Raw genomic sequence first — 16,018 nt, 5'->3', positions numbered from 1 at the left:
TCGCAAAATCGAGCCCAGGTCACGCGCAAATTCATTTGAAAACTGCTCGTCTGCTCTAGAATTTGGCAAAAATCGATGTCACAGTACTAAGGAATTTCAGCAATGATTCAGCAATAGCTTACTTGAATCGTAAGAAGACCGCCGGACGTTTGCCCTCTTTGCGATTCAAGTTTAGAACTGGCGTTGGGTCGCATAGCTCGGTCTCATCCGTAGCGTACAGGTCGGTGAGGTAAAAGTTGCCTGAATTAGACGAAAAAGAAGGAATTATTAACCCCGCTTCCTACCTCTACTTTCGTCCTACAATAGCTGATTCTGCAATGACTATTACTTCAAATCTGCTGTTTTCTAAAATGCACATATAGATTCTTTTCAAAGGAAACATCGAAGGGTGTATTTGCGAACGTACTGGGATCCTTTGTGATGTGAAATGCACGAAGCGCCGACGTCAGGACCTGTTCCGTGGTGGCTTGCCTGGGTACAGAGATGACGCGAAATATCCGCCGTCTGAGGGAATTGTTGCCGTCGTACACCTTGATCATCTCTGTGACAATCGAAGGGGATTGGTAAAAGATGGACCATAGAGGGCCAGCCACATGAAACGTATTGAAATACCTTCGTCACCTCTATCTTTATCTTCTTTCTCCTTCGGCGAACGCGGATCGCGACCGTGAGTGCCGCCTGGTCCAGGCTCGCCATTGTCACGATACCTCGTGTCCGCGCTGCTAAACTCCTCCGATATGCTTCTCGCTGGAAAAAGAAAATCGTACGTCGACCGCTCTAACTACCAAATTACCCATCGCAACGGTTTCACTGTACAGCACATCATCGAAACACGGTGTGTGAAAAAAAAAGATGCTTCGTCTCGTTTTGTCAAAACTACCGTTAAGAAGATGCAATTATATCAACACGCTTGACAATCATTACTCAGATAACATTAATGGTGTACGGGTAAGAGAAGCATCTATGATAGCTAAGACACTTTCCCCTGTCAGTTTTTATGTTTTTACGGGATCGCTGGACACGGATGTAAGCCTGTGTCGGAACCAAGTGTGTCCGACTGGACATTCAACCGTTGGTATTACGAAAGTGGTGCTATGATATACTACTATTGTCAAAGCGCTAATGCACCAAACGGAAGATACTGGTATCTGGTGATATCTAGACATGGAATCAATCGAAACTTACTTGTGAGGCGTTCGGAAATTTTAGGGCATAATATTAATGAATATTATTTCTATATCAGGGACTTGATTTGCTTTATAATTCATAGATTGTTAGGCAAAATAACAGAAGTGAGTTTGAGGAACATTGGAAGCAAGCTAGGAGTGAGGTACATAAGTGTAACGCCAGGTAGTTAACTAGTTAAAGGGTTAGATCGACAAAACACGAATTGAAGTACTGGAAATGAATCTTAAATGTGTAAACTAAATTAGGAGCTCGGTTGTCTCGTTCCTCGACATTATGCACTAAATATTTCGGACTACAAAGTGCAGATTTGTGCAGCATCGGTCTATAACGATTGTACCAAATGAAATGTTAACGAGAAGAAGAAGAAGAAAGGGGAGCACACACACGTTACTTGCAAGTGAATAACTTCACTATTCTGACACTTTGCAATTTTTACTTTGCCACTTTATAATTTTCCCCTTAATGAAGGTTAAAGTAATCAAGGTACATGCACTATTACAAGTCTAGTTGAGTTTGCGTGGACTTGGTTGAGGTTCTCCGAAAAAAATAATGTATCAGGACGGCCGTGCTTGCAGGAATTTGGTTTAGTTGAGTTGGACCTACTCCAAATACACCAATTAATTTATCTTTCATTACCAGAGAAAATTCTGAAGCGACAAAGTGAAAATCGCCCCAATGTTAAAGTTACTCTTTGCGTACTGAGCGCTACAACGCAATCCGTTTGTTTCCAAACTTCCAAGAATAAGTGATACGTCTTACCATCGGGCACGATGGGTTTGCAGAACACACATGATAGGAAGGAGATTTATTCGGTAGCATTCTTGCGCTTCGTTTTGCACTGCATAGTGGCGTGATAAGCATCACGGAACTCTCATAGCATCCAGCGGGCTGAGTGTGACAGTACATGCACCGAAGCAACACATACACACATGCTAGAACGTAAACGTTAACAAAGTAACAAACATTCACAGAGACGGTCAACAGAGTGACTGAGGCACGGCATCGTTTACGCGATCGTTAGGTCGATCGAACTGCTGAAACGGTAAATTGATCGTTATTACGTTCCATTCGAAACCACAGTGAGCGTGTATTTTCGTGATGCGTGATTACGTTAATAAAACGGGGATTTTGAATGGGTAGAATGATTAACTCTTTCGGAGATAGACACTTTAAGTATCACGTTTTTCTTGTCCTGTACTTTCGTGGGAAAACGCTTCGGTCTTAAGAATTTCGAGCGATAACTCTTCTCGTGGAATAAATATATCAAAACTTCCACAATAAAAGTTCCATGGAATCTGTTACTCTAGAACTTTCATCAGAAAAAGTTCACACGTCGATATATTGTCAGGCTAATAAAAACAAAATTTTATTATTATTTTCTTAGTTTTATTTTCGATCCCAGCGAGACTTTCAAGGACGATCGAGATTCTCGAAGTGTACAAAAGTGACGGAGAACTTTTTTCTATCGACTATAATAACCAAATGGTCCCAATGTTCAAAAGAAGTGGTGTCCTGAAATACATCTTCGTTTTCATCGGTTAGTATAAAAAGATCAGAGAGAATAGCGTGGTGTAGTGAGAAAGAAAGTTAAAAAGCGAAAAAAGTAGATAGAGAGAGAGAGAGATAGAGAAAAGCGTAATGTACAAAGAACAATAATCACTACAGCAAGATTCCGTTCGTACCGTTCGGTTTCGCGCTAACATCTCAACATCGATTATGCTCACACAAGACGAATGTCAGATGATGGTAATATTGTAGATACCTCGAACATAAGGAGGGGAAGCATGACAATTTCCATGGCAGCTACGTGGCAAAACTAGTGAAAGGCGCCTCAAAACTTCGGCTAGACGGCCTGCAGCCCCAATTTGTTCACTCTCAGCGAAATCGAATTGCTCTCCGATGTTATCTTCAAATAGAAGCAAATGGTAGACCGAGCTTTTTATACGGTTACCATTACAAGTCTGATCTCTACACACTTTTTCCCTTCAGCCCTCCGGTACAGGCAGTAACTTCGATGTTCGGACGCTTCGCTATTTTTACTTTGTTGCTTTATAACGTTACGATGAAGGTTATAGTGATCGAGGTGCGCGTTATCTAAGTCTGACGTTACTTTAATATTTGGACACTTAGGTGTACGATATGGAACCCAAACACAGTGTTCAAGGTATGTTCTACGCGACTATATCATAATTCTACGTCGATTCGTCTTAGTAACGACTAACTGTTGGCGAAGAAAAACGATTTCTGTGAAAAGTGAACTATTTTCCACAGGAAAAATGGTGAAATCTATCGAAAATTTGGTTTTTTGTTTAAGGGAAGCAAGAGATAGGATAGCCCCCATCCCTCGAAAAATCAACCAAAGTGGATTGGTAAATCCAAAGATAAGCCTAAAATTCTATGAGGAACAAGAGCAAAACTTAATCCTAAACTTACGGCGTAGAGACAATTCGTAGTGAGAATTTGTTTCCGACAGAAAATGTATTCTGAAACGACGTGATCCTAGCGATATACTTGATAAAGCGACACAGTAAAGAGAGCAAAGTGCCCGAATATTAAAGTTACTCACTGTACAGAAAACCGCAGGTGCCTGCGATTTAATCGTAAACACGTGAATTCCGCGTCTCTCGACACAGGTGATTTCAACGCGTGCACTTAACCCTCTATAACCGAAATGTCTTCTGAAAATAACGATGCAACAGGACATTGTTAAACATTCAGCGATAGGTTTAAATTAGAAGGTGAATTTTAATAAAACAAGTTTAGAACTGCATTTATCGAGGTATGAAGTTTTAATAAAATAAAAAATACACATTTGTGGAGAAATGGAGTTAGTCGATGAATGTACAGATATATTTATTTGGACATGAAACTTCGTAATGGTGGTTATAGAGGGTTAAACTTGTGGCTCCGTTTTCCATAAGTTTCTTCTTTCTTGTGATGTACATATATCACTGTTTGGCTGAGACCTTCTATGTAACTATAAGAATTCATTTCCAATTAATATATATATATATATTTTTTTTTTTATTTGTTTTATTCAATATAAAAGGTAAACGGAAAATTCTGAGCTAATACTATTGCATGTCGAACATAAAAAATTGTAATAATAATACACCGTTTAAGAGTTTCTTTCTTAAAATGGCGTCTGTTTGCCACACCTTTGGATACTTATTGAAAAAGCATAAACTATATAAACACGATGAAATAAAGAATCGTTATAAAAACGTGAACCTGTATAATCGACAAACGTGTAATTGGCGTGCTAATGCTTAAATCGCAAACACTCGGTGTGGTGAAGTGACACGCGACACCACGAATGTTTATTCTAATCGACATTCACTATTTTCTAGACACAGTAATTATCCACAAGTATCTTCGCTTATCTATCAAGAAAATAACAAGGTAAAATAAACAATACAAAAGCTTGGTACTCCGTGCTCGTTTCATCATCGACGAATACTTAACCGATACTCTTTAATTCTACATATATCTAACACAGCAGTGTTTCTCAAACCTCACCTTTTTTAATGATAGTACAAACAGAATAGTACGAAAGAATTCTCGTTACTTCATTTTCAGATCAAATTAGCTTAGTGCACACGAAGTGATACGAAAATGGATGAATATGTTGTACATATGTATCGATGAAATTGGACAAACCTAATTCCTGAACCATATTTAACCTATCTGTATGTAGACTTTACCAAAGCTAATTAAGTTCATTTCTTTAATTTTGTTTATAATACGTCTGTACTTTTCTCAGCTCAATTTGAGAAACACTACATTACACTGACAATTTAATCACACATATTATTCCGTTTCTCATTCTCGACTAGTAACACTTTCCACGGTTGTGTAGTTGATCAACATTCTCTAGTGTCTAACAAAACCCCGTGTAATAGTAATTGTCAAGCAACACGACTCGAGTAGTAACCGTAAGTGTAATTACGCCTATCAAATGCACATCGATGCCAGCGATTAATAACAGCGACAGCCACAAAAGCTAGAATGTTTACAAATATACGCAAACTAGATACTCTGATCATGACAAACTTGTTCTTCGAGAAATTCAAAGGTTTGTTGGAGTAAAAGATACGTTTGCAAATTTATCTCCAGCTATGTATGTATTAATTTTTAGTCTTCATTCGCAAATCTAAATCTCAAAATATTTCTCTTCTTTTAATACACATTTTGTACTTAAGGTTCTATTTTTATTTTCCCTCCTGTAATTCTGATTTTCTGAATCTTCGAAGGAGCTGAAGTAAGGCGATTGAAAATCGTGCATTTTTCTCTAATAATAATCATGCTAGAATCAACTTCGATCGTCGCGTGGTACCATTATCTCGCTGAAATGCTAAATTAAATCGCATTTTATCTCGAGTATACGATAAGAAATGTTCTATGCTCTCTATATGTAACAGTATTTATAATATCGATAATTTACAGCAACCTACACCCCGAGCCAGACGGAATCAATTAATTCTAAAAAGTTCCTAAATAAAGCAAATGGTAGACGCATCGTAAAATTTTTCTTTCGAACCTGAGATGCTGAGAGTGCAGGAAACTCCAAGATGACTGTATAGTAATCGCTAGAGAAAGGTATCTGCAGGAAATTAGAGAGATTTCGACAAGAAGATTCTAGCAACATGGGGAAACACAAAAGAGACTCGTGACAGAAACAAGTTCCAGAGTTAAGAACACGAATTGGAGGGGAGTTGTTGGTTTATTCAACAGATTGAACATCGCATGCACAGGGTGTACACCCCTCGCATATTATAAAATCCAGTGGTGTTCTTACACGCGTTAGAGTAACCGAATGCTAAACATCATGCAAAGGACTTGTATATAACAAAATCGATAACATTTATATTGCTTTTTTAAAGAAATTATTTTATATACAGAGTGTCCCCTATAAAGTGTTACAAATTACTTTCTTGAAAGCTAAGAAGAGAGCAAGAGAGCATGTAACACTGTATATGGAACGCATTCTACGTACATGTGATTCGTTCTCTCGTTTTCTCGCGATATTATAAGATAACAATCATTATCGTGCGCGTAGAATTTCTTTCCAGCCACACTCGAGTATTAATTTTTAACAAGTTCATGTAGAGATTATCGATTGGAAGAAAAGAAGAGAAAATAGTGAATATTGCGTGAAATTAGGTAAACAAAAACTTTTAATCGCATATGAGAAACATGTAGAACGTGATTATTCTAAGTCTAAAATAGTTTGCTATGAGAATAGGGGTTCTTTTTTATGCACCGAGTAAAATGTGATCTTCGTATGACGGTGTTTGTTTCCTCTGAAAATTGTGCATCAAAAGTGACAATTTCTCAAAGAACTCGGTTAAAGAATATTTAAGCACCGAGTATCGTCTATGACAGTCGAAACACTTGAATGGAGCCATTATTTGTTATCTGAGTTCAATGTGTTTAATATCATATTTCGAGATTAGATTTTGAACTTGTGCACGATCGAAAGACCATTTGAATTCTGAAGATATTAAGAATTGGTTAGGAAAATGATTGATTTCTACACGTGTTAGAGGATGTCGTTGAAAAATCTCGCAAACGGAACATGTTTGAAATTGTCATTGGGAGATGGAAGAGCGAATCTATTTTTTCTCCCGACAGAGAAAAAGATCAAACGTGGCGTGCTAAAATATTTGTGTCAAAGTTTAAAAGTATGCAGTGATTCATCAAAACAAACACGAGTTTCAAGCTCGTTATGTTTTCTCTACCAGACTTTGCAGTTTATTTCTATTTTCTATTTTCGATTAAAAAAGAAACTTTAAAAACCTTGCGTTCAACTTCAAACATGCCCCATTTTCAAACTGTTCAATAAAATCATCATGCAACGTTTTATTTACATTGAAACACAGGTCTCGTTAGAAAAATAAAATCAACCAATGAATACTTAAAAAAAAGAAACGACTTCTGGTATGAATCCCTTGGGGTTAAATTTTTCCCTTATCGAACTTTTTTCACCGAAAGGCGTCCGGAGACATCTGCCATTCCGATCTCGGCTGACACACCCCGTATATTTACAATATACGTACACGTATGCGAAACGGAAGTTCATTCCACTACTTGGCGTATCCGGTCACGTGTTACGCATTCCCTGATCGACGGTTTAGGTGTTTATTTGGACAATAGACACTTACGGCAGGAATACTCACGCGCCAGGACTTCTTTTCGACGTACTTGTACTCCGATGATCGCTTCCATGGGAACCTCCGTACGTGGAATACTGACTGCATGCGGTGGTAAGTAGATTGGTTCCAAGTTCCCAAAGGTGCATTCTTGCGGGATATTTTTATGACAGTAAGAGTGTAACTGCAATCATACGAGAGCGAAGCAAACTGTTAGCGACGTTAGCGAGAAATAGATGAAATATTGCCGAGAGAAAATTTTCGAGAGATATGAAAAAGCTGAGCATTTCTTGGAATTGAAAGGGTTTTTCAATTTTTTTATTGGAGATTTCATTTATTATTATTATTATTATTATTACCTTTTGTTCTTTTTTTTTAATTATATTTAGAAACTTTAAATGCAATGGTCATCTTCGTGTTAGGTGAAGGGAGGATTATATTATACTTTGGAGAGTAGTATTACCGTCATGCCGCACCACTCGCAACGAAACCCGGAAAGGCACTCGGCAGAAAAACAGTTTTTCTTGCAGACAGCACATTTCGAACTGCTGGGAAGATTGCCTTCTCGCCAGTGATGAGTGTGTTTTACCTGCGCCAAGTCCTTCCCAGGCAAGTACGTGGCGTTCTCTTTGCAATCTGCCACGGCAAAATCCTGGCACTCCGTGTGCACGAAGTATTCGCATACTGGAACCAAAATGGCCGCGCATCAGCATCGATTCCCTAAAAGTTTCTTTCGTTTTATTAGTAAGTAATTTTCTAGCTTGCACTTACTTTCACAATGTATGGATAAACTATCATCGAGCCGTTTGCGACAGACGTTGCAGAATTTTCTTCTATGATGTACCTGTTCGGACCAACAGTGTGCAACCGGGTTCTGCAACAATAAAAGGTGCACCAGTTCATTCTTCGACTGATTCATCGTCGAACGCGACACTTGTTCATTCTTACTATCGTGTTTGTACAGACAGGATACGATTGCAATCAAGATTTGAAAAGGGCAAGATTTATGGAAGCATCATCGCTACGATCTCGAATTCATTGTGTAGCAAGGCTTGAACAGAGCCACGACGCTATGTGGCAAGTGCATTCTCACCAGTGCGTAAATATAGGTCGCTGGGTAGAATTCGTTCATCTCCAGTCGCACAAAAGGGCCAAGAACAGAAAGCAAGTGTATTCCTACCTTAATGAGGCTTGCCGCGATGCTGGAGCAGGGAGAGACGACGGCCTTGAGACAGCGGTCGTGCACCACGAAGTTACAAACTGCAACGAGAAACGTCGGAAATGTAAATTTTAATAAAATTCATTTGATATCATTAGATTAATTAGATACATTAAATTCAAATTATTAACGAGGACAATATCGAAACCAAAATGTACAGGTGTTTCTGTGATCCACTCAGAAGAAAATTCAAGTCCATTTGTTTCGAATGGAGATCTTTTGGGGAAACCTCGATAGATGCAAGCTCGATGACAGGGTGAGAACCTCATTCGTTGCATTGTGCTGACAAGTGGAAGGGATAGTCACTTAGCAACGAGTGAAGTTGGAGGTGGACGTAACAGGTAGCAGTAACTATAGATCGTGGAGGTGTACTGTGTAAGTAGAGCTCTTTATTGAATTGGTTACTTTTATCTCTGCACGAATCTCGATACATGCGGGAACTAACGTCGTCAGTTTTCTCCATTAATCGAGGGCTGCTACGAATTTCAAAAAAGAGGAGACCTCCAGCTTGCATGGAGGTGCCCATCCCTAGGTACCCTTTGCAAAACGTGATAAACTGTTGAATAAAATCCAGTGTACGTTAATTTAGCTAGGTTGAAACAAAAGGTTTTCTATACTTATTTTAAGCTCATGAATCAGAGCGTGAAACCCTTCGCTGCTCCTAAGTCCAATAAAGACTAATCGCATAAGTATGCCAAATTGTTGCACATGGGCGAATACAATGCACTGCAATGGTAAATAAGAGCGAACGATTTCATTCCCAATTTTAAAATTTATTTAAACTCCATTCAAACATTTTTAAATGTACGAAACATTTTGCAGTCGAAGAATATATTGTGCGGTAAAACATTTCAGAGATAATATTAAATTTATCATTAGTTTTCCTTTACTGTTATTTCTGACGAAGATATCGATTTATTGACGCTTAACACGTTATTTACGAACCCTCTAGTTTCCACTAATATTAATAGCAGATATAAGTTGCAAAACCTTTTAGAACATATATTGGTTCGTATCGATATTCCATTAAGCGTACTGTTACACGGGGCCGATCGGAAAATGTAACTTTATAATAAGAACGCTTAGCTACGCTGGAGTAATGCCGTTGCATCGTCGTTCGGCTTTGTAAATTACAGAATAATTATGTAGGCCGACATTTTACGCGATGGAGTGAAAATAGCTAAACTCAGCCTGTGTTCTCACCTGAATTAACATTCGTCTCTTCACTTATTAATCGAAGATGATCAAACCTAATCAAATACTTTAACAGCGTTCAAAATTGACTGTTCTTTTCGTTTTTTATTTAGTATAGAATCTGGTATGATTCAGTCTTCGTTGACGAGTTTCTCTAATTATTTAGAGCAACGTATCTGTCTATTACATCGAATAGAGCAATATATTGTAGTTAGTCCCTCTCAAAGTTTTCAACTCGAGTCCAGCATCAGTTCGCAATGCAACGCCTAGCTTTTAGAATTCGCACTCAATTGTGGAGTTTACGATCTGTTTGTTATCTTCTCTCGACAATAACGAGCCGTCGAATGCATTCGGGAAAAGTGTGTACGTTCCATACGTTCATAACACAATACTTGGGCGGAATCGAGAGATAACGAAATAATCGAAGACTCGGTCTTTGTCCTTTTTCCATTGCTCCGTGGGTCACCCAAGACCCACAATTATTCCCATAAACGGAATTTTTATTTAATAGGTAACAATATTCTTTGATACAGAGGGGAAAATGAACGAAGATGAAAAGTTAGCAGTCTCAAACACGAGCATTAATTATTTACCTGTGAATATTTCTTATAATCGCGTTTCATTTTTTAGAAATAATGTCTTCGTTAGTAAAACGCATAAATTGCAGAATATTTTGCTTACCGTGCGTTTACCAGGCATGCAACAAAAATTGCTGCAAGTTAAAATTGGAAACCTTTTTATCGTATACAAATTGTCGATAGAATCGATAGTAACCGAGATATTGACCCGACCCTTCCTGCCTTTAATACCCTACGAGGGTGAGTAGCTGAACAGCCCTGCTTATTTGTGCTCGAGAAAATAAAATGAAGAACGTTGTGCATCGAGAAACGGTAAAATAATTTTCGCAATATTTATTATCCAGGACATCTTTAAGGTTCCTCTGTAGTTGAATCGTTTAAATAATTTTATACTTGAGACCGACCACGTTGTTTTTTCAATTTGGTATTTCTATGCAAATTGTCCACGCAATTGTGAAATTTGAATTTTACCGTTACATCCACTTTTAGCAATTATCGAAACAGGTAGAACAACACAAGTCCCGCTGCCTCCGCTATATTTCCGGGTTGCTAAAAATAAAGCCAGCCTTGAAGACGCGTTCTGTTATTCCACAGTTTTCATCATAAGCTTTTTCATAAATTTCTGATTGGCGTCACGAGGCGAATGACTATTGATAAGTTGAACGACCCGACGGAAATATGAATTCTCACGAATATCCTTGTAGAGTCCAATTTGCAAAAGAAAATTGTCGTTGATCTTTCCGAGTTCAGAAAATTTCACATTATTGCATACGTTGTTTTATTTCATTTCGTAAGTATCATTACTTTATTAATTTTACGACGATATACGATATAGAAGAGCTGTTGAGCACGATAGGATCTGTTGTTGGCTAAAACTTGAAGTTGCTCTCAAATGAACCATCCAGGAATTATCCACAAACTTTGAGTGAAACAAAATTTCGTTGCAATTAATCGTCTTCAACTTTCCTCCCTTATTATACAGATTAGCCTCTAGTATTTCTAATTATTTCAATGATTCTACGCAAACGAACAACCGCGATTTGTAACGCGCAGTAATCCAAAGATCTATAGGGATCCGTGGAATCGTCGTTCGGGATCGATCGCGCCTCAAAATCCCGCGAAAGCTAAAATTAAGATATCCTGTCTAGAAATATTCCGAATATTCGTGCGATCTCGTCGTGACGGCGGCGGCGTCGACCGACGGGGCTTCGTATTTTGTTTGCGAATTTGCTCGGAGCACATGGACAGTCAATTTTTTGTCGTCGTACATCACGATAGGGAAAAGGACGAGGCTCGAGGAAAATAACGTCAAAGCGTATCGTTGATCAACATAGAGACCAGCTTTTCCATGGAAGAGCGACGTTTCAGCGTGCATGCGGATTCTAGGAATCGAGAGCCCCGATGGCGTTGGCGTGCTCGTATCGAGCACATCGATAGGCTTTGCGTGGTCTACGTATTCCAGATAGACGATTCTCAGCGCTCTGGGCACATTGTTCCCTTTCGAAGCTGTGCCATTGGACACTTCCAATCGCTTTTTACAGGAGTCCAACGGACCTTCATATCGATACCTGCCTTGAATCATCTTGGGATTGTATTATCTTCCCAGGTCAGGAAACCGTATCTCGAGGTTTGTTTCTTTAAGTTCTGTGAATAGAGAATAGTGGGGGTTTTACTTGGGAAATATTTTTAATTTATTTTGCTGCAAGATTTAGCCACGGTTCTTAACATTAAAGTTATCGAGGTTTTATTTGTACTTATTTCTACTGTGATCGAGCAAATGACTAGTCTTAAAGATATTCTTTTCAAATTGTATTATAATTCATTGTATTGCCTATAAGAATTGTATACAAAAGTTTACAGAAGATTTAGTGTTAAATTAAAAGTATTATGAAGTATAAATATAAAAAACAAATACTTTTAATCAGGTACAACAAAAACTAATTTTAGTCGGGTCAATTCGAAGGGCTGTTCAGTGTCACTTAAACACAAACTTAACCCAAAAATACTTTATTTTACCAACTATTACGGTTTCTTTCTGTAATAACATCTATTATAAATAGCAATTCGATGCATTCCATCTCTGAATTTGATCAAGCTCCGTTGCCCACTGAAAAAACAGAATGCGTACGAGCGATTAACTGTGGGCAAATCAATCGATTCCGAATTTAAACGTGCCCCCGTCGCGCGTCGCGCGTCGCGGCCAAAGTCGCTCCCAGACGCCTAAACACCGGGATCTCGGGGCAAACTCATGAATCGAGCCGATTGTTCGATTAAACAATACAAAGTTCGGGAAGTATTCACGGATGCTTATCCTTTACGGCCTCCGCTCATCAACGAGCTCTCTGTCCCCTACACGCCCCCACCTCGCGTTTCAAGCTAACCCTCTCGCTAAGCCCCTTCCTCCCGTTCACTCCAAAGTGTAACAGCTACCCCCCAACATTGTCCCCCTCCTCTCTACCCTCACGATCAATGCTTGTGAAAAGCCACGATGCGCGCGCCCTCGCCTAGAACCGTCGCGCGCCAGCTCGATTTCCCTCAACTGTTGAGTCCGTTGGAATTCCCGATGCCACCCAGTGTCCCAAAGGCGGATCCTCCTGGACATTGTTCAATGCGATGCCTCGAGAACGACCAAGAGGTTAAGAGGTGACGACGAGGACACCGTTGTCGGCATTCTCCTCGTCCCTATTCGATTTCGCCCCATCCTGCAAGGGGTAAAGTAGCAACTCAAGCAGGAGTGTGCGCAAATGGCAACGGGGTGGGAAATGTAGCGCCCCGTTATCTCTCGCTCCAAAGATGGTGGGCTTTGGACCACCCGAGAATCTTCGTCAACGAGGACGCAATTAAAATCCTCCAGGACGAGCATTCATCGCATGGTGGTGCCTGGAAAGGTGCACGATTAAAAAAAATTCCTGGAATCTTAGAATCTTTTGATTCCGGATTTCAATTTTGATATCGAGTTTCAGATTCGTCTACCAGAATTGTTGAGCTCTAAACTTCATTTCAAAGTCGAATCAGTTAGGACTTGTAATCTAAAATGATTCAACTTCCATTGCTTCGGTCCAAATTGACCTCCGAGTTTCTTTTTTTTTAATTAATTTGGGTCTTCGAGCCCTTTGGTTTTCAATCTCTGAGAGCATATTGGCGCGAGAGCGTCCCTCCCGTTCTTCCTCCAAGCCGTGAAACCCGATTCCAACACCGCGAATGGTTTCACAGACGATTGATCCTCCACAAGTGTCACCGAACGAGAGCCAAAGGCGGTTCCATCGCGGAACAAGCGTCCAGCGGCTTCTACGTGAATGTGCTACCCTCCGTACATACGATGAATGGGCACTTGCCATTCATCATTGCTGGAGGTCAGCCAGTTTCAACTTCGCACGCCGACCAAGGTTTCGGAGCCCGTGAAAAGGCGGGACGGGCACACTTCTGGGTGGCAATGCGCCGCGTATTCGATTTCGTTACCGAACGCGCTCATATCGATCGGTCCTTCCGCCTTGCGGTTTTTCCGTGAAAACTCGGCGTTCCGGGGACTGGCCAGGTCACCCCGGCCACCTATTCTCCGACCACCTCGAGACGCGAATGGATCTAAAGGAACCATGGAAGAATTCGCAAACATTTCGCAAGTTTGATTGAAAAACCAAGGGACTTGGTCGTGATACAGGGAACGCGATCGTTTAAAAAATTCTGGGATCAATGCGCAGGTCTCGGGCAGCTTAACTAGATAGAATGTCCGGAGAACGAGAGCTTCCTCGGTTAGGCGAGACCCATTAAATAATAACTATCGAGCCATGTACGGATAGGTAGATCCTTCCAAAAACACAACTATTGAGCTAACATAGACACAGATATACCACGTTCTCGAGGAAGGAATTGTAATCTTGTATATTCTCCCAAGGGATTTTCCATATCCCATCGTCTGTTGGCGACATCATGTAGGTCCCAGAGAGATCGAGGCGCGTCTCGGGACTACCTAGACGCGCACCCGATAAGAGTTAAAGCAGGGAGGAGGTCAGGGGAGGGCGGGGTGGTGCCTACCTTCGCAGATGTACCCCTGCTGTATGAGGCCCCACAGCATGTCGGTGCAGCCATGGCAGTACGTCGGCTTGTGAAACGTCTTCTTGCTGAAGCTGTGCCCGTGGCTAGCTGGAGTCTCAGCCGAGACCGACGCCATGTTCCCCGTTCCACCGCGGCACCGCTCACGCCAGATTTTCACCGTGAAGCTACACAGGGCGCGCCGCGCGTCGATGACAACATAATTACACGGCAGCCACTACGTGATCTCGAAACCGTACGCGTACATAATTGCGTAGCTGCAGCTGCACCCGCGGCTGGCTGCTCGGGTCCCTCGCGTCGTACCGTCGTCCTCGTCGCCGTGGAACGTGCCTAACGCGCATTATTCCCAAAGCTGCCGCCCCCAGGACCGACCGACCGGCACGTTACCGTACGCGAGACCGATTTTACGTATAATCGTACGCCAGTCACCAGTCACCACTGTATCGCGGCTGACCATCACCGTCATCGGCCGCTGCTACTGCCGCCTCCGCCTCCGTCGGGAGCTTCACTCGCGGTACGACGATGCGGGTGTCGCGTTCGCGCATCCGAGCCACGGAGCGGGCGCCGAGTGGCCGCACTGACATCAGCCCCTTCGTCACCACCGACGTCCAGTGCCGGAATCATGCACGGGCCAGCCGAGGGGGCGTACACGAGGGAGCCCCTCGAGGGTCCCTCGGCTTCTCCACAGATCCTCTTCCCTCCGTTACCGTTCGTCTACCAGCTCTCGGATCCTATTTTCCTCCAAGCTACTTCGCTCCGTGGAAAGCCACAGGCTGGAGAACTAGGTCAGGTCACGCGAGACTTGGCGTTCAGCCGCGTATGGAAATTTTTCAGTTGGTCGGATACACTCGTCGACATGGTCGCGAGAGCTTTCAACATCTGCACTGGGTACGGTCGAAATGCTCACATCGTTGAGAATAGGAGAGTCTGATGTACACGGAGAAGACCAGGGCGCCGACTGATCCCACTGGCAGCAGCCCCTTCGTCACCACCGACGTCCAGGGACGGAGCCACCCCCGGTCCTGGCCCCCCTCGACGCTCCACTTTTCCCAGATCCTCCCCTGTTTTCACCTACGATTGCTCAAATTCTGCTTTCCTTCGCGCTCTACTATAACGTAGGAAAGTGTAGATACGGGAATTAGGTCAACTACTGCGTACACAGATTCTTTAGTTCGTTCGGTGCACAGGTTGTCATGGTCTCGAACATTTACAGCACTGTGGTACCGTCCAAGTAGTCACATGCTTGGCAACTTTGGCAGCGTCCAATTAGTAACGAAGAACAGGGCCCTGGGACGCGATAGTCCGGTACCATCGCCTCCGTCAGCGACGTCGGAACGCTGCGCGTCGCGTCGCGACCTCCCGTAGTCACGGAGCGCCCAGTTCGAGCGCAACGACGGTGCCGCTCCGCCCCACTGTGCCTTCCAGAGACCCTGCACACGTTTTCCTTTCAGCTTCCGTTTTCGTACACGCCGACCACTCTGGCCAGGAGTATCGACTGACTCGTTTCGCGTAGCCAAGCTTGGGAACGACGAGAAGAACGACGTCCACGGTGCCAGCCGAAATTAATCGAGACGCACGCAAGCGGAGATCTCGAGGCCGTTTCGCGTCGACTCGCTTCGACGACGTCAAACCGACGA

At 42.0% G+C, this 16,018-nt stretch overlaps 1 protein-coding gene across 9 annotated transcripts in view; it reads right to left on the bottom strand.

The window, feature by feature from the left end:
• Positions 1-16,018, bottom strand: part of LOC128876781 (diacylglycerol kinase theta) — a 23,962-nt gene extending 7,944 nt beyond the window's left edge. The window contains exons 1-9 of one of the 9 annotated variants that reach the window (XM_054123432.1): positions 14,364-16,018; positions 8,521-8,600; positions 8,112-8,214; positions 7,804-8,024; positions 7,353-7,524; positions 2,951-3,094; positions 613-747; positions 407-541; positions 123-240 (exon numbers count right to left, since the gene is read on the bottom strand). In XM_054123432.1, coding sequence (XP_053979407.1) covers positions 123-240; positions 407-541; positions 613-747; positions 2,951-3,094; positions 7,353-7,524; positions 7,804-8,024; positions 8,112-8,214; positions 8,521-8,600; positions 14,364-14,499 — 1,244 coding nt within the window. In that variant the 5' untranslated portion in view covers positions 14,500-16,018. The remainder of the gene's footprint in view (positions 1-122; positions 241-406; positions 542-612; positions 748-2,950; positions 3,095-7,352; positions 7,525-7,803; positions 8,025-8,111; positions 8,215-8,520; positions 8,601-14,363) is intronic. The other 8 variants (XM_054123431.1, XM_054123433.1, XM_054123434.1 and 5 more) reach the window with 8 other exon arrangements.

Source organism: Hylaeus volcanicus, chromosome 5 (assembly GCF_026283585.1).
Source record: "Hylaeus volcanicus isolate JK05 chromosome 5, UHH_iyHylVolc1.0_haploid, whole genome shotgun sequence".
NCBI lineage: Eukaryota > Metazoa > Arthropoda > Insecta > Hymenoptera > Colletidae > Hylaeus > Hylaeus volcanicus.
This window is presented reverse-complemented; position numbering and strand designations above follow the sequence as displayed.